Here is a 19,695-nt window from a genome sequence, read left to right as displayed (position 1 = left end):
CAAATGCAGCTGCTCTATAGGGGTGGAACCTCTTGCATGATCTGGGGTGGAGTAAAAGATTGGCTTGAATTTGATGGGCTGTGGCATTGTCTTTCCTGGTGTCACTGTGATTGTACACTTAAAATTGTGCAAAGAGCTTTAGCCCTGCCAGGAAACTATAGTTACAATTTGTGTTTTTCAGAGATCTCCCTTACTGTTCATCCTTCAGTTGGCCGTTGCAGATCCAGAGTTCTTTGTTTTAATGCATATTTAAATAGTGTAGGATGCAACCTGCTGTTCTTGGCTTCTCCCAAAGTGATCTACAGATCTAGAAGTTCTGAATTGTGCCACTAGTCTGACTGTTCCTTTTTAGATGCATTTTGCGTGGGTTTTAGCCCAAACACCTGGGTGTTTATTTACAAAACAGTAAATTGAGTTTATGTTGGCTGTGCTTGTTCAGAAGTATATAGCTTCACCTACAGGTAATAGAGTGCACAGAGTTCTCTGTTCAGCTTCTTTAAGCAGTGTCATATATATATATATATATATATATATATATATATATATATATATAGTTTCACCTTCAGACATAGTTCATAAGTACTTAGGCTATTATTTCTGAGGCTCTTAAGATGTCTAGCTTTACATTCCCATGGTAGTTTTTAGTTATGTTTTGTGTGTAAATAACAGGCAGAACAACAAAAATGTGTTGGGACATTTAGTTGTTGCCTCTATCATTGAGAACTTGGTGATAAACCAGGGATGAATTTGCAGTTTGAGCAAGATTAATGTATAACGTAACCACTAATCAATAGGTATTACTGCCATGGACACTAACTGCGGTTCAAAAAACAAATCCTACATCTTGTGTAAATTACCAACTACAGGTAGGCTAGTTTATACAATTAGTTGTTGCTGAATCACATTATCCACTATGGCCTTAATATGAAAGATCTCATTATTGGTTCAATAGCATGTCTCTGAATCAAGCTTTTTTTTAACCATTAGCATTGCCAGACCTGTGACTGTGGTAATGCTTATACTGTTGGCTTATGCACCCCCCCCCCCCCAATACACTTGCACACTTGTTTAGACACTTACATACAAGGATGTTCACGCACATACTTCCACAAACATGCATACACTAACACAAGCACCCCACCTCCGTCTTTGCCGATCTTCACTGCTCTTACCAGCATAATTATTGCTACCATTGCAGTCAGTGGGTGATCATCATCTTTTGATAGTGTTAAATTTTTTCTCCACCCATGGTAGTTTACACAGCCAAGAGGTTCTCAGAATTACTAAACAATAAAAACTAAATTAGTAGGAAATGTAAAATGTTGCATAACAACTAAAATCGGAGGAGGTTAGAAAAGATTGGGAAGAGAGACTGAATAAGCAATTCACAAGGATACATTAATAGTAGGCACTAAACAGCCTATAATTGCAAAGTACCTTGCTAAGGAAACAGCTCTTATACTTTACAAATAAAAAAAAAAAAGCCCCAAACCAGACATGTCCAAGGGTCGGCTTCCGGTGATTTCTCCTGTCCACCTGGTGAATCTGGGCATACTGGGGCAATGCAGCAATTGCCTCATGTACACAGACAACCCTCTCCTCCTACCACCCAACACTACAACCTGTGAGAGATGCACTTACATAGCCAAAATGGAAGCAAAGCTCTCTCCACCCAAGATTGTGCTAAACAGTCAAGAGGAGAAGGTTAACACCCACACTACACCTCAAGCAACACATAGCCCTTCTAAACCCGCACCACCAACACCCACATATAGCAACACTAAATCCACATATGCAGAGGCCCTTAACTGTAACCTGCCCAAGCAACAAAGACCTCTGAAGCTGAAATGCAAACAAACACCAATCACAACCAATGTGTCACATAGTTCACAACACCAGTGTGCCACCCAGCAACAGCCCCTAAGGCAAGACAATGTACCTAACACTTTAGTCATAGGTGACTCTATAGTCCGGCACACTGATGTCCCTCTCACCAGGTTAAATAAGGAGAAAATTACAGTCAGCTGCCTGTCTGGTGCCAGGATCCGCCACATAACGCATGCACTCAAGTCACTCCACAACAGGTACAAATATGACTTGAGACGTACCTCCCTGGACTACAAGAAAAGAGACATGGAAGAGCTCTCGGATCATGTGGCCCAGGCAGGTATGACCCTAGCCCTGAGTAGCATCCTGCCTTCGCCCAGAATGATACCACAATATAAGGATAAAATGATTGACTTCAACAATTGGCTAAGCTTATGGTGTCATTCAAAGGGGATCCAGTATCTGTCTGCCTGGGATGACATGATTGACAGACCACGATGCTTTGCCAGAGATGGTCTGCACCTGTCGCCCCTGGGATTCAGGTTACTGGCTAAGGCTCTTGCCACCCCTATAGTGCCTTTTTTAGGCAAACTTCAAAGGACAAAACCACCACCGTAACCGATACAAGCATGCAAAATTTGAAGGTAATGCTACTCAATGCTAGAAGTCTAAACCTCAAAATGCACTCTCTCGAGTCACTCCTAAAAATGGAGAACATCGATATCTGTGCAGTAACTGAGACCAGGTTCAAGGCTCCAGAGAGCACCCCTGCAATACCAGGCTACAACTCTTACCACACTTTTCGGCCACCAAACCAGGACCTAAACACTAAAGGTGGAGGGGTGTCAATATTCACCTAGGATATTCACACCACCAGGCTAGTTGGCCAACACAATGTGTATGAAATTCTCCAAGTGCAACTAACACTAGGTAAGACTGCAATCCAAATTGTAGCTTGCTACAGATCCCCCACCATACCCCAAGATTCTCACTACACCTTTCTAAACATACTGGAAAATATTAAGATAGAACCAAACACCCTAATACTGGGTGATTTTAACTACCCTGCCATTAACTGGGAAAACTACTCATGTCCCAACACCTTTGCAGCGGTTCTTGGAATTCATAAATTCCAACGCCCTGGATCAACTAATCCATAGTCCCACCAGGGGCTCCAATATCCTAGACCTGGTCATTACCAACATGGGAAATCAATGCTCCATACCTATGGTCACCCCCTCGTTAGTCGGGTCTAACCATAAGCTAATCACCCTTAACATCCACATCCCACCCCCACCCCCCAGTAAAGAAACCACCATAAAAAACTTCTCCAAAGCCAAGTTCATGCTACTCAAGCCAGAAGTGACAAACTTCATGACACCCATGCAGACGGGAACTGAAAGTTCAACTGCTGAATCCTACACTAAGGCACTGTACGAGCACATCCACTCATGCATGAATTGTGCCATCCCAAATAGAACCAAAATGCTCTCATCCAAAAAAAGGAAGCCAATCTGGTGGTCCCCCGCCATAAACAAACTTTACAACAAAAGGAAGAAACTTTTGCAGAAAAGAGGAAAATCCCAGGATGCAAAAAACTCCCTTACTAGCCTCAGTAAGAAACTGAGATGCCTCATAAAATCCTCCAAAGCTAGTTATGAAGATAAAATTGCCAAAGATTCCAAAGACAACCACAAAGCATTCTATAAATATGTCAAGAATCTAAATGGCAATGCTCAGATCTGCTCTGAGCTAAAACAGAATGGCATTAAATATACTGATCTGAAGGATATTGCCAGTATCCTGGCAGATCGATTCAGTGCCAACTTCACCCCCCTCTCACCCCCTAAATGGCCCATCTCAATACCGGAAGATTGACAAATTCCAGTAATAACGGCCACACAGGTACAAAACGCACTCTCTAAAGCCAAGAATACAGCATCCATGGGACCAGATGACATCCCGGGCTGTGTACTACATGAACTACAATATGAACTGGCACCTCACCCAAGTGTCATGTTTAATCATAGCCTCACCTCAGGTTTCGTGCCCACTGAGTGGCGCAGAGCTACAGTTATCCCAATCCACAAGGGGGGATCCACCTTGGATCCCGGAAACTACCGTCCCATCAGTCTGACAAGCCTTATCTGCAAGGCAATGGAGCGTATTATCATGGAACTTATAAACAAAGACATTGGCAACGTTCAAACACTGGACCCCACCCAGTTTGGGTTTGTGAAGGGCCGATCTTGTCTCCTGAACCTGATTGACTTCTTTAAATCAGTCTCCAGAGCCATGGACAAGGGTAAGGTGGTCCACACCGCCTATCTAGACCTTACCAAGGCCTTTGACACCATCCCCCACTCTGGAATCATAGATAAACTTACTAAGTTGGGCATTAATCCCTATGTCACCCAGTGGGTTGCTAAATGGCTTACTGATAGAACCCACACTGTAAAAGTAGCCGACTCCAAATCCAGCTCCAGACAAGTGACAAGTGGAGTACCTCAGGGTTCAGTCCTGGGGCCGCTCTTGTTTGGCATCTACTTCTCTGAAGTACAGGTCAACACTAAGGGACTCTGGCTAACAAAGTTTGCAAATGACTGCAAACTGGGATCCATTATTGAATCCCCAAATGATGTGAATACTCTACAAAAGGGCCTTACAGAAACAGATGCTTGGTGCCAGAGCCATGGGCTCAAGCTCAATGCCAAGAAATGTATTGTTATCCCCTTTGGGAAAAAACATGTATCCATGGATTACCATATAGATGGCAGTACACTAAACACAGAAAGTGTGATAAGAGACTTAGGGACACAGGTGGACAGTGGTCTCACCTTCGATAACCGCATCGCCACAACAGTCAGGAAATCCTTCTATGTGGCACACCTCATCACTAAGGGCTTTTCATCCAGAAAAAAGGAGGTCATTGTCCCACTGTACTCATCCCTCATTAGACCCATTATAGAATACAACGCCCCATTTGGTATGTACCTCTCAAGACATCTGCAACAACTGGAAAGGCCTCAGAAATACCTCACTAAAAGAATCACAGGCCTAAAGCAGATGCTCTGCGCTGACCGCCTTAAAAACTCCAGCTATACTCTGTCGCATATCGTCTACTCAGAGGCGATCTCTGCTTAACATACAAGGCCATGTCAAACCCAGAGCTGTTGGACATGCTACACTTAAAGAAATCCCAATCCCTCAAAGCTACACGCTCCAGGGATCTAAACCTTGTCATCACAATAAACAAAACATGCTGGAGGGATAGGTTCCTGACCCAGAGACTCCCCAGACTCTGGAATAGATTGCCCATACATGTCAAGCAGAGTGCCTCTTTGGACCTCTTCAAGAGGAACCTTGACGATTGGATGGGAGAAAGGAAATTCACCCCAGGGATCACGTCAGTCGCTCTGCTAGACAGGGGTCCAGGAAAGTAAATAATGTGGGAAGAAATAGCCAGGGAATTGTTATGGCTAGGCTTGTATAGGCCCTAGGGCTGATAGCCTAGTACCAACCTATGAACAAAGAAACAAAGGGGGAGGATATGTGTATGGCTCCTGAATATGCAACCAAGTGTAGAAGATGTAGAATTTTTGCTTGGAAGTGTTTCCTTAGGTATTTTTATACCCCAAGCAAACTCCAAAGGATTTTCTAAAGGTAGACTGAAAATATTGAAGGTGTGACTGGGAAGAAAGAGGTAACTAGGAACATATTTTCCCCATTCCGCACTGATAAGGTGGGCAATATAGAAGGTCTTCCTAACCACTTTGGCAATGTGAATGTCAAATGAGAGGTTACTGTCAACCTGGGTCCCTAGGTCCCTGATTACCTCTTCCGTATTTAATGAATTACCACCTATGTGGTAATTTGTGGGTACCTTGTTTTTCCCAAAGGGTATGACTATACATTTTTTGGCGTTCAGCTTAAGGCCATGGCTCCAATTATCCATTTCTATGAGGCCTCTCTGAAGGATGTTTGTGTCCGCTGGAGTATCAATTATGGTGCCCAGTTTGCAGTCATCTGCGAACTTTGTCAGCCACAGTCCTCCTATGTTTGCCTGTACCTCGGAAAAATAAATGCAGAACAAGAGGGGTCCCAGGACTGAGCCCTGTGGGACACCGCATGTGACTGGCTTGGAGTCTGACGTAGCTCCAGCAACTCTGACCCTGTGGGTTCTGTCCTTGAGCCAGTTTGCAACCCATCTCGTGACATATGGGTTTACATTTAAGCTGGTGAGTTTGTCTATGATGCCCGAGTGGGGTATTGTGTCAAAGGCTTTTGCAAGGTCAAGGTAGGCTGTGTGAACTGCCTTACCCTCGTCAATGGCCTTAGTGACTGTTTCAAAAAAGTCGACCAAGTTCAAAAGGCAGGATCTGCCCTTGACAAACCCAAATTGGGTAGGATCCAATGTCTGTAGGTCCCCAATGTCTTTGTTTATGAGTTCCATAATGATCCTCTCCATAGCTTTGCAGACCAGGCTCGTCAAGCTTATGGGACGGTAATTTCCAGGGTCCGTAGAAGCACCGCCTTTGTGAAGTGGGACCACTGTTGCCGTACACCACTCTTTGGGTACGTATCTTGTAGTAAGGCTAAGATTAAACAGCAGCCTTATGTGTGGGTTTAGTTCCTCTTGGAGTTCATGTAGCACACAGCCCGGGACACCATCTGGTCCCATTGATGCTGTGTTTTTAGCTTTAGAGAGGGCGGCTCTCACCTATTTATTTTATTTATTTATTTATTTATTTGCAGTTGGTTTACCAGGATAGTCCATTGGGCCTAAAAGAACCCGTTTTCAATGGAGTCCTGGGGAGAAAAGCTCCAAAAAACAGACACACAAAATAGGTACAAACAATTTAAAAAGCCCTTAAAGCAAACCAGAGGGCAGGAATAAACAATAGATAGCTTAGATACTTATACAAATGTAAAATAGGATACAGTCATTGATTTTGCATTTGAGGTAACATTCATATAATACAGTGTAATAGAAATAGGTAAAATAGATGTGAGTTGTGTAATGACTTTAGAGAGGTAGAGTTGTTTTGTTATAAATGAATGTAGTTATGAAGGGAATGATAAGTTAAGTAGGCTTTGTTGAATAGCTTAAGAATGGATGAAGGATTAAGAGTTCCATATTTTTATGATGGATGAGAACAGGAACATTCCCATTGCAACTTTAGATGTGTGTGTAGAGATTTTTTGAATGTATAAAGATTAGAGGTGGTACGAATGGATGGTGGGAGTGAGTTCCAGAGACGGGCTAGGTTAGAGGATAGAAGGTATTTGCCTGGGGGACGTGTTGGTTTATGTACTTCTAGTAGGTTTTGGTTGTTAGACCTTAACACTCTGTCTGGTAGATGTAACTTAAAAGCAGAAGACAGGGAGGGACAGAGAGAGGGTTATTTGTGAGCTTATGGGCTAGGGTGAGCTGAATGTAGTTGAGCTGATGAGGAAGTTCAAGCCAGTTTAGTTTTTGGAGAGAGGAACAGTGGTGGGTTGATGACCTGTGGCCGCTAGCGAACTTGGCGATCTTATTGTAGCAAGAGGAAAGTTGTTTCTTTAGAGAGGACTGAAGATTTGTTAGGTGAGGTGAGCCATAGAGCAGGGAGGGAATAAGAAAGGAAGAGGAGAGAGCGATTTTAGAGGTCTTTGTGAGGTAATGGTTTTGACGGTAGAGCATACCCAGCTTTTGGTGGGTTTTTTTAATATTTAGTTGAAGATGAGAGTTGAAATTAAGCTGGTTGTCAATTTGGACACCAAGTAACTTAAGTTTCGGACACTAGTTCTAGAATTGAGTTGTTTTGACTTATAATCAAGAAATTGTTTGTATTGAAGGGAGTAGTTTTAGAGGGGGTAAATACCATGAGTTTGGTTTTGGAGGCGTTTAGAGCTAGGTGGTTTGTTTTCATCCAATGCTCAGTAATTGAGAAAGCTTCTTGTGTGAGCTTTAGAAGCTTAGGGACAGATGAGGCAGAGCAAATAATGGTAGAATCGTCAGCATATGGGATAGATTTATGAAAATCATTTATAAATATGTTAAAGAGAAGAGGACCAAGTATGGAGCCTTAGGGAACTCCGGTGGGGGTATTGAGAAAAGAGGAAGTGGCTTTTTTCCATTTTACAGCTTGGTGTCTGTTTGATAGGTAGCTGGAGAACCAGTTTATAGAGGAGGGAGAAAGGTTAAGGTTGGAAAGTTTAGTTAGGAGCAGACTGTGTGAGATAGTATCAAAGGCCTTAGAAAGGTCAAGTAGTAGGGTGGAGACAATTTTCCCGGAATCGCGTGCTTTATTGATGGTTTCAAGAAAGGAGAGGAGGGCTGTCATGGTGCTATGGTTTGGCCTAAAGCCATGTTGTGTAGATGTAAGAAGGTTATTTTCTAAAAGATATGGTAGTAGTTGAAGTTGGACACATTTTCTAGTAGCTTAGAAATGGGGACAGGATAGCAATTAGGCGGAAGTTGTTAACACTGCAGTTTTTCCACCTTTATGGAGGGATGATGAAGGCTTGTTTCCAGAGTTGGGGCACTGTACATTCCAGGATTGAGCGGTTGATGAGAATGCTTATGGGATAGGCAATTCCATCAGCAGCTATGCTTAGGAAGTATGAGGGATGTTATCAGGTGCATTAGTGCCGGGCTTCAATTTTGAAGGAGTTTCTTTATTGTAGAAATGGGTATAGGTTTTAATGAGAAGGGAGCAGAGTGGGAGAGAAAGTATTTGATACTGGTAAGGATGATGAGGAAGTTAGAGTAGGTGAAGAGTTAGTAGCTGGGAATGGGGAAGTAAGAGAAGTGCATGGTGGTTTTTGCGGGAGAGGGTGAGGGGTATTGGATGATAAGGTGGAAGTAGAAAAGAGGAAGTTAGTTTGCTAATAGAGTCAATGAAGAAGGAGTTAAATTGAGTAGCCAAGTCTAGGTCTGGGGCATTTGGATCAGGGGTGGGGTGTGTGGTTTGCTAGGGTTAAGGAGGGTAGAGATTCCTTTCCAGAATCTCTGTGGATTTGTTTTATTATTGTTTTGAAGGGTAAAGAAATAATTTTGTCTGTCAGAGATAGTAAGCTTTTTAACTTTGTTCCGCAGTGTTCAATATACAATGGGGAATTTGGGGGTCTTAATTCTCTGGAAAAGTGCCCAGGCTTTATCTCTGAGGCATGGCTGCTAATGTATTTTTGGTAATCCAGGGGCAGAGTTATTTTTATTCGCTTTGTCCTTAAGGGGGCTTGGGAATCAAGTATCTTTAAGAATGTAGAGTTAAAGTGGGAGACTGCATCATCTAAGGATAGTGTCTTTAGATTGTTCCAATTAATCGCTTTTAGAGAATTTGAAAAGTTTGTTGGGTTGAAATTTTTGTGGTTGCGGGTAGTAATATAAGTGTGGGGGAATTGAGAGATGCAGGGGAGTCTAAGTGAAGATGGGCAAATGATCACTTAGAGCGTCGGGAAGAGTACCGCTGTCAGAGTGATAGTGTGGGTGTGAGACAAGGATCCAATCTAATATACTGCCACAGGAAAGGTTTTTAGATGGACGAGTTACTTCGTTGATTAGCTGGGAGAAGTTATATAGGTTAATGTTAAGGGGGTTGGTTGGAGATTGAATGGAGGTCCAACTGATATTTACATCGCCTAAAATTATGGTTTCATTACTAATGTTGTTGGAGAGCCAAGAGAGGATGTCTTCTAATATAGAGATATTGTCACCAGGGGGGATATAGAGAGATACAAGACATATGTGTTTATGCTTGTTGACTTGTAGGAGGGTGAGGAGTATTTCAGCATTGTTGAATTGTGGAATAGGTTTGTCATAGGGAGTAATTAACAAGGATGTTGAAAATAAGAGAGCTACACCACCGCCTTTTTTATGGGACCTGTCTTTTCTAATGATAGAGTAGTTAGGTGGAATTATTTCGGAGTCTTTTATAGAGGGTTTTAGCCATGTTTCTGAGATAGATAGGATGTCAGGTTTATTATATGTGAGCCAGGCATGGAGGGTTGCTATTTTGTTGACTATGCTTTGGGAGTTTAAAGAAGTAAGTAATAGAGGCTTGTGTATGGGCATCTGAGATGTTAGGGAGGCTACACTCTGCTGGGATAGTTATTTCTCCTTTTGGTGGGAGAAATTTGCACTGAACCTGTCTGCCAGAATGTTGGCAATGTCAGTGGGTTCAGTGTATTTTGTGTCATTTTGGACTAACTCTGAGCATATCTGGGAGTTTCCACCCAGGTTTCTAACATAGCTAAAGAAGGCCTTGTGATTGTCTTTTGTGTCTTTTGCGATTTTTCTCTCAAAGTTGGCCTTGGATGATTTTATGAGTGATTGTAATTTTTTGCTAGTACTGATCAGAGATGCCTTCCCTTTTAGGGATTTTGCTCTGTCATGTAGTAGCTTCCTTCTTCTGTTGTAAAGTTTGTTTATGGCTGGGGTCCACCAGACCGGGCTTCTGCCTTTGGGGGAATGGGTCTTGGTTTTATTTGGGATTGCATGATCCATGCATTCTTGAATGTGTCCGTAGAAGGCATTTGTAAAGGATTCAGCAGTGTGGGTTGTGGTTTCCACTGGCCCAGGGACCTTGAAGGATACCACTTCAGTCTTAAGAAGTGTGAAGTTGGCTTTTGAGAAGTTCTTCACTGTGGTCTTTTAGTTTCTGAATGAAGAAAACCCCACAGAAGCTATACCGCCCCAGACAACAGCCTACAATGAGAAGAGGAGGAGCCCACCATAGTAGAAGTAAGAATAGCACTACAGAAAATGAAGTCAGGGAAAGCAGCAGGCTTAGAAGAGGTCATAGCAGATGTAATAAAGATGCTGAATGAGATGGGGATAAATGGCTCCTGAGGTTATTCCTAGCAGCGTGGAGAGAAGTATGTATTCCAGATGACTGGAGAATAAGCATACTAGTATCAGTGTTCAAAAACAAAAGGGGAGATTCACAGCTGTGGGCACTACAGAGGTATCAGACTCCTGTAATGATGCATGAAAGTTTTGGAGAGGGTGAATGATAAATGAATATGCAGAAGAGTAGAAAGTAATATGGGAGATGTGCTGCACCCTGATCTGAATCGGAACTGCTCAACTGACCCAATGTTTGAAGTGACACAGATAGCTAAGAAGAAGTTAGTGATGAGGAAAAAGTCGAACTGAGCATTCCTAGACTAGTAGAAAGCATATGACCGGTCCCAAGAAAGCTGATTTGGGTAGCCCTGCGGTGGTTCAAAGTCCCAGAAACATTGGTAGAATTAAGGACCTAATGACTAGTGTACAAACGATGTTCGGTCTCACAGAGGGTTTCCCAAAGGGAGTGGATATGCACCATGGTTCAGCTGTGAACCCACTACTAGTCATACTGGTGATGGACTACATTAGCAAACTGGTCATTGAGGACAGATCAGCAAAGTTGCTATATGCAGACGATGTGGTATTTATAGGCAGACTGAGCAAGAACTTCAGAAAAAGGATTGGGGGAATGGAATGCAAAACTGAAGGCACATGGGATGAAACTGAGTGCAGATAAGACAGCTGTAATGACAGGAAATGGTGGAGTTCAAAAGAAGATGAGAATGGAAATAGAAGGAAAGATTGAGGAACAGGTTAACCGCTTTAAAGTATCTGGGAGGGGTGGTTGAGGAGATGGAAGGTCTGAATGAGGAGGTCAAAGCTAGAATCAGAAGGTCTGCAGCCAACTGGCAGAGGGTGTCACGTGTAGTATGTGACAGAGAAATGCCAAACAAGCTGAAAAGTATGATGTATAGAACAATGGTATGACCAGTACTACTGTATGGTACAGAAACCTAGGCAGTAAAGGAAGAGCAGTTGAGGAAGCTAAAGGTGATGGAAATGAAGTGCCTGAGACTGGTGGTAGGATGCACACTGGGACAGACTAAGAAATGAGGACATAAGAGCAGAAACCAAAGTAGCTCCAATTGAAGAAAAGATCAAAGAGAACAGATTATGGTGATTTGGGTACATGTGCAGAAAAGCAGAAGACATTCTGGTGAAGAAGGTTTGGGACAGACAAGAAGAAGGCAAGAGGAAACAAGGGTGTCCAGCAAAGAGGTGGATGGATTGTGTGAGAGAAGACTGTGACAGTCAGGCACGAATGTCGAAGAAGGCAGGAGAGTGGTATTGAATCGAGAGAGATGGCAACAGTTGACACGACACCCCAATCCCATGTAGATTATGGGGGGGAATGAGGTTGATGATGATGAATATGTCAGTGTAATTTGTTTTCATTTATATAAATGCATGTTTGCATATGTCATAAGTGATGTTTCAATTCAGATGATTAAAAAATAACAGTGAAACCTGGAGCCACAGGCATTTCTGGGGGGGGGGGGGGGGGCTCATGGTCATTTAACATCAGAGAAACGGGCAAGTCATATATTAAACTCTGACTGGAGAACAAACTCTCTCCAGCAGCATGTTAATCTATAGTTAATGCCTGCTGACAAATTAAACTGATGCTTCACAGCAGGATATTAATGTGCCTTGGAGCTTGGACTGAAATGAACGTAAAGGCCACTATTATCTTATGCTCACTTTGCTGTTTAGTGAACATAAACATTTAAAAGAAATAAAAAGTTGAAGTGTGTCGTGTGTGTGTGCGTGAAAGTGAGAGGGAGATCAGTCAAGTCATTATTTTACATGAGCAGTGCTATTCTTAAACTGTAAGCACCGTAAGTCAGAAAAAATTATCTAAAGTTATTTTTTCATAAATCTGTAGTATAATTGTGGCACTTGGTGTAGGATTAAGGTATGGATTAAAGGAGAGTTATGTGGTAGGCAGCTGTTAGCAGAAAGAAAAGCCTCCAAAGGTGGATTCGGTAAGCTGCTTCCAGGATTAAGCTTGCTTGCTGCTATAAAATGTTTTTAATTCCATATTTTCTTATTTCATTGCAGCATACCTTCTCAGTTTTATGACAGTTAGGGTATATTCTATATGTTTTTTTCTGCCTGAACAAACTTTTCAAGTCCGGTAGAAAGAAGCAATATGACAGTAGAATATCTAAAGGCTGGATGAATATGCTTAACGTAAGTGTGTCTTGCAGTGGGCTTTGTAATCTTGAGTTTACTGAGTGATGACCAACCATGCAGACTGTAACAGAGTTTCCTTTATGTTTTTTTAAGAAATTAAGTAATGGAGCTGAATTGATTGCATAGAGGGCTTCAACTCAAGTAAACTGAGTGAAATTCTTGATTTGGGTGCTTGACATCGCAGGCAGGGAAGACGGGCATGCCTTCCCGGGGGGTAGTTGCTCATCTCCCTAGTGGAAATGTTTCACTGAAGCTCAGAAAGAAGACCGTCTGCAGAGAAGGAAAGATGTAGAAGACATAAAACTGTCCTGTAGGCCATAAACTCGAGGTTACTTGCCATTGTCCACCTAGCATCACATGCAATAATATCAGCACGTGGGCAGAATGTTTGGGCTGAGAAAAAATCCTGAACTCTTCAGTATGACAGCACTACTCCCAGTGACAAGTGAAGGCAGTACAAAGCAGTTAGTGTCTGCAACCTGGAGGAATAAATAGATCATTTCAGCATACTGAGAGAGACTTGATAGTCCCAAAAATAAATAAAAAAGAGAGAGAAGAGCTAGAGTATAGCATGTATCTATTTAAATGTGACATCAAGCTGCTCTTTAGAAACTGAATGTAATTGAAAGTGCATGTAGTAAAGTATAGGAAAAATGTGTACAAGGCAGGCTTATAAAAGCTGCTATTGCACATGTATAGGTTAATTGTCCTTTTATATTACATTGTTTATGTACTGTAATTAACCTGCAGCTACTGTTTGACTGAGGTATGTAATTTTACGTAAATTAGCCCACCTAGTGTAGCTCCTGTTGTATTTGCAGAGTTCACATGAAACTGACGCTGGTGTATATTTGCCTTGGCTCACTTTTCAGAGTTAATTAGAATATGATGCAAGTTGTTTACCAAACTTACCTGTTCTTATTGTAGGTACCATTCCGCGTCATATTTTCAACATTGACCTTGTGGTTGCCCTGTTGCGCCAAGAAAATGCTAAAGATATCTGTGTTATTAAATTGCCACCTGAAATGACGTATACAGATTATTTTGTGATAGCGAGTGGCACATCAACAAGACACCTACAAGCTATGGCACACTACACATTAAAAATGGTAGGTTCTGAGTATTTTTAAGGCAGTGAGAAAACGCCATTGAATTTGCATATGTTTTAAAGAAGTCAATTTCCTAAAATTAGCAGATGTCTTTAATAAACTGTAGACTGAGACTGTTACATTATGTCATAGAAATGGTTGGTTTAATCTCTTTACTGTTGACAATTTTTTAGAGGAACACCCTTCAGAGTACTGGTTTTTGGCTGTTTCTGCTCCTATTTTAATATCTACATATGGTTAAGTTTTCTATTATATTGGCAGGAATGCACCACAATCCTAAGTCAGGATACTGTTGAAGTTCTTGAAATTAGTATTGCCTCATTCTTTGATGTTTACTAAGAGTGCTGTTGTCAGCACCCATAACGAATCCAGAACTGCTTCCTTCTCGAGTTTGCACAGAATTAAATGCATTTGGTAGTAGGTTTATTTTAGTATGTGTGATTTTTTTTTTTAATTGCCCTGTTGCATCTACTGTTCTTGGAACTATCCGTGTGTCTGTATTTCACGTTGTTGTAGTTTCTGCTTGCATATCTTGCTATTTTATAACTTGTTTCATTTGTATAGGTCCCAGTCACCACAACACTTCACTACTTTGCCAGATAACAAGGTGTTTAGTATTGTGGACAGATGTTGCAAGAGTTTACACTTTACCATGCTAGGCTCCTCACCTGGTAGTTTGAGTCACTGATCGTGTCACTTGGCAAACAAAGTTTTAGAAAAGCTTGGGGACCTCTCAGACTCTAGAGTCAAGGAAGACTGAAGGGATGCCTTTTGGTATATCATTATGTGATGTGGCAACTGCAGAGATTTTTTTTCAGTTCAGTCTGTAAAGGCATCACCTCATTACAAAATATTGCCATTTAGGTTTCCTTCAGCACCTATCATTTACCGAGTTGTTGCTTAACAATGCAGGAGAAAAATGTGTGTGTTCCCTTACCTGGATGGCTGGTTTCTGGACACATACCTACAATAAATACTCCCTTGATTACAGTTTTTTGGTGGTCACTGTTGCTTATAAAACTGCTTTTATAGACACAGAGTTTGATAATCTCTAGTGTCAGTCGTCCTTGCCATTAGTGAGGGTCCAGGAATTCATATCTTTGGCTACCTACGTGAGGATACAGCCCAACATCTGGACTTAGATCGTGCTATGTTTCTGGGCTTGATTGCCACAGTCTTCACTATGCCATTGGAACTCCTGAGGATGCAGTTGTTACAGTGGATTTTGATGCAATAGTGACATCGGGCCCATTATGTGCTCACATATACTGTCTTCTCTTGCCAGACCAATTTTCCTGGGCCCATGAAATGGGGTCATTTCTCAGCAGTCTTCTGTTAGCTTTTTTTTTTTTTTTTTTTTTGTGCAGCCTAACATGTCACAGACTGTGACAAAGGATGGTGTGTTTATGGGCTGGGGTGCTCATCTCAGCTTCCACATAATGTAGGTTGAGTTGTAGCCACTGGAGAAGATTCTCCATATCATTTAGTTGAAGCTTATATCATTCTTCCTAGCCCTGATAGCCTTAAAAAAATAAGCATACATTTTGGGTCTACCCTTGTCTAGTCAAACACAAGGGTCACAGGGTTGTACCTTGTGTTCAGGAGTTATCATGAGATGTATAGCAATCTTTTTGTAGTCATGTTCTTAAAATGTATGAATTTGTGTACTTTCCAAACCATTCCTGCTGTCCTTTCCTGGAGATGTTTTTGGCTAAGGTCTTCCAGAATTGGGGCACGCCGGAAAGTTTTAACATTTTCTCCCTTCTGTCCAGTCAAGCAGGGCAAGGAAGGTAGTAGTATGAGCATTTTCCATCCTGTGGTGTAGAACATTTCTCTATGCATTTTCACTAATAACACATCTTGTAGCAAAGGTCATTGAAGAATGACCCAAGGTTTTAGGCACTTGGCAGCAGCAGAAGAATCTCACTCCTACTCAAGGGTGTTCCCTACAGTTCAGGCAACAGTCAACTTCACTTCACAGTCACAGCCTGGCTTCTAATGTATCTGCTTAATGCCATCATATTTGCCTGTTGGGTTCTTTGATGTTATAGAGGCTCCTAGGAAGCATTCTACAGCAGGGCTGTGGCTTGAAGTAGACATAAGGTCTCAGTATAAGTAGGTCAGTACCGTGTACCCCCTTACTCAGCCAGCTTTTTGATTATCTTGACTTATCTTAGACACCTATTATAATTTGGACCTTTTCATGGTCAGGGTGCATGTGTTGTAGCTGTTTCTCATCATCATGACTATATGGAGGACAAGTTTATGGCCTAGCACTGGCTGGTCGGGCACTTCCTTAAAGGAGTTCTGTATGTCTATCCAACTTTGAAGAATCCGTCAGTTCCACTGGATTTGAACTTCATGGCTGACTTGTTTTCTCATCTGCTATTGAGCCTGTAAACTCAGTTGTATTAAAGTTGGTTATTGGGAAGTGCTCTTTCTGCTGGCCATTACCTCTGTTCATAAGATGTGACTTTTGATTCTTGTGTGTATCAAACACCGTTAGTCTTGTATCCCTTGGCTTGGACCATGTTTTCTTCCATAGAACATGTTTTTGTGTGTAAAGTAGTTGTTTTGTTTTTTCATCTCCTTTTTTTCATGGGGTAGAATCCAATGGAGAAGGGACCTTTTTACAACTGAATGTGCATGTCATCTGAGGTAGACATTTACGATGTGTGCATTCAGTGTTTCTCTGGCCCATATGCCGTGCTTTCTGACCGAACGGGTGGCTATGTTAATCGGATAAATGTCTTTATATGGGGCAATTCTGTCCTAAGGGGAACTGGTGCCAGAGTAAGTCAATAGCAGGCAAGGATGAATTGGTGCTCCCTGGTTTTAACGTCTGCTGTATAACAACCTAATTAAGGAACATTATGAATCTGGTGTACTGACTGTATAAAAGGACATAAAAGTTATATGGTTGAAAGTGTGCGTTGGGCTCAAGATTCCCTGTTTGATTGCTGTATTCCCATGCCAGATTCTCCTTGGTAAGGATACTTAGTTTTATTTGAGATCATGGAAAATGGTGTTACATTACATGGGACACTCCAAGTGAGACCTCTTGCCTTCTTTGTAAAGAGTTTGAATGGGTTTTTATTTAGTCTGAGGGGACCAGAGGATTTATAACTGCTTGTGTTTACTAGGGTCCTAGAGGAAACTAGTTCATGAGGATCCTTTGATAGCTTTGCAGGAAATACGAAGGCACATTGACAGATGCCTGCAGGTTGTCTCTTTTTATGAAGAAAAAGACCAAAAATGATTATAGACTCATGTTTATAGAGGGTGGGTGGGGGTGCTGTCTGTAATCCATCCCCTGTATGGTGTGGGTTCCAAGTGAAATTCTGTTATGCATTGTTTCAGCCAGTTGAAGCATATGTACAGATTGGAGGTGCCACCTCTGAGGCTTGGGAAGTCACTGCTTGAGAAAGAAGCATATCTAGAGGTCACTAGTTAAGAAGCATATCTAGAGGTCACTAGTTAAAGGTCAACGTCCCCTAGATTAAAAGTGGTTGGATGGCTTAGACACTTTTTAAAGTAAGACTGAAAACCATATTGGCATGGTTTTCATTTGAATGGTTTGTCTGGGCCTGTGTTTTATCTCCTGTATTTAAAGCTAGGAAAAGGACATGTCTCATATGAATTTAAGGTTAGGAAAGTAAGGGTCATCCCACACAGACTCTAAGCTGTTTGCCAAGGAGCTAGCAAACATCCCCAGTCACACCAGCAGTTTGTGGCTTCAGTAGAAAACTGTGGGACTCTGGAATATTATGGAGCTAAAAAGGTTGGTTGGAGACAGGGAATGGAATATTGGACTAAATGGTCTTTAACAGTGGATTTGACCTGTGGACACTTGTTAAATTATTTTGTCTGGCTATGTAATAGTGTAGTCTAGTAAAAGTTAATGTTTTTGTGCTTTTATACCAACTGTAGCCCTGAACCGGTGTACAGTTCTGCCAAAGTCATCATCATAATCAAACCATTTTTTGCAATTTTCTACATGGGGTTGGGGTGCCGAGTCAGCAGTCCCCATCTTTCTCTTGATTCAATGCAACTCTCCTAACTTCTTTCAAAAGTCATGTCTGACGGTCACAGGTCTTCTGTCACACAATCCCTCCATCGCTTTGCTGGACGCCTTTGCTTCCTCTCGCTGCCTTCCTGTATGTCCCAAATCTTCCCCACCAGATTGTCTTCTGCTTTTCTCCATGTCACCAAACTACTGTACTCTGTTCTCGTTGACCTGCTATGCAACTGGAGCTACTTAGGCTTCTGCTCTGATATCCTCATTTCTTCATCTGTCCCACAATGTGCATCTTACCACCCATCTCAGGCAATTCATCTCCATCAGCTCTAGTTTCTTCATCTGCTCTGCCTTTACTGCTCTTGTTTCTGTACCACACAGTAGTACTGATCGCACCACTGCTTTGTGCTATTATTTTTATATTTACTGATGATTTTCAATAAGAGGCACTTGTTGTGCAGGTTTGTGAGACGCATGCTTGTACTCTCATATTACAAGGTTTGCACAAAATAATGTAAGTTAATTTGCACTATGTCAATGCCCACCTTAAGAAAAATAGTTATAAGGGTGATTAAAGCAAGCCTGACTCAAACAGTACTTAAAAACAATGTTTTTCTACTTTATTGTAGTACGACTCAAACAGTACTTAAAAACAATGTTTTTCTACTTTATTGTAGTATAAATACATGAAGAATCCAGAAGAACGTCATGTGCAGATAGAAGGAAAGGACTCTGATGATTGGATGTGCATAGATTTTGGTAAAGTCGTTTTTGATGCTAAGTTGTAGTTAGACAAATCCCATTTGTTGTAGCCCATGCAAGCATGCAGCCTCCTGAGGGGCAGACATATCTATTGTAGTGACTATTCTGTTTCCTGCTTGTGATTTTTTTTATGACACTGTCTTCTGCTTTTTCATACGTTTGTTGTCATTTATTCACCTGTGTGTATTTGAAAAGCTAACACTATTAGCTGTAAGAGTGGTGCAATATGTTGACAGTTTTTCTGTTTTGAAGGTATGTATTACAAGGTAGTCTTTCCCTGGTATGGTAATGAAAGGCATCTTATCCAAAGAAATACTGCATTCTTAATTGAATTACTGCTGTCTTGAACATTGTCTATTACTGCAGGCCAGGCTTCTGCTGTTTGATGTTTCTTTCCAGAACTGTCTTATACCATGAGGGTACTACCTTGCCATGAGAATCCTGTAAAATGTTGACATTATGAGAGATATGGCATTCCAGACATCAGGGAATCTGTTTCAGAATCACATTTATTGGCCAAGTATGCACACATACAAGGAATTTGACTCCGGTTTCAGTGACTGTCCAAGAACAAGACAAACAACATACATGCAACTGTTATGAACAAGACAAAACAAGTAAATATACATATACATACAAGGTACAAAGTGCAGCTCAGTGCAAGAAATACTGAAATAAACTCTGAAAGAAACAAGTATTAACAATATATAAACAATACTGCAGAATCCTCATAGGCTTGGGAAAAAGAATACTCCAGCTTAATAAGCTGAGTTAACCATTTATGAACTTGATGCCCTGTGGAAAAAACTGTTCTTATGTCTGCTTGTTTTGGTGTGTATTAATCTATAACGCTTGGCTGATGGCAGTAGTTCAAAAAGATGGTGGCCTGAATGTGAAGGGTCAGTGATGATTTTCCCTGACCTTTTCATGACTCTAAAATAGTACAGGTC

At 41.5% G+C, this 19,695-nt stretch overlaps 1 protein-coding gene across 1 annotated transcript in view; it reads left to right on the top strand.

Moving 5' to 3' along the window:
* MALSU1 (mitochondrial assembly of ribosomal large subunit 1) overlaps window positions 1-19,695 on the top strand; it is a 45,241-nt gene that overhangs the window by 1,499 nt on the left and 24,047 nt on the right. Inside the window, exons 2-3 of the mRNA XM_044064619.1 lie at window positions 13,784-13,965; window positions 18,661-18,742. Coding sequence (XP_043920554.1) covers window positions 13,784-13,965; window positions 18,661-18,742 — 264 coding nt within the window. The remainder of the gene's footprint in view (window positions 1-13,783; window positions 13,966-18,660; window positions 18,743-19,695) is intronic.

This window comes from Protopterus annectens, chromosome 3.part0, assembly GCF_019279795.1.
Source record: "Protopterus annectens isolate FY-2018-M chromosome 3.part0, PAN1.0, whole genome shotgun sequence".
Taxonomy (NCBI): Eukaryota; Metazoa; Chordata; order Ceratodontiformes; family Protopteridae; genus Protopterus; species Protopterus annectens.
This window is presented reverse-complemented; position numbering and strand designations above follow the sequence as displayed.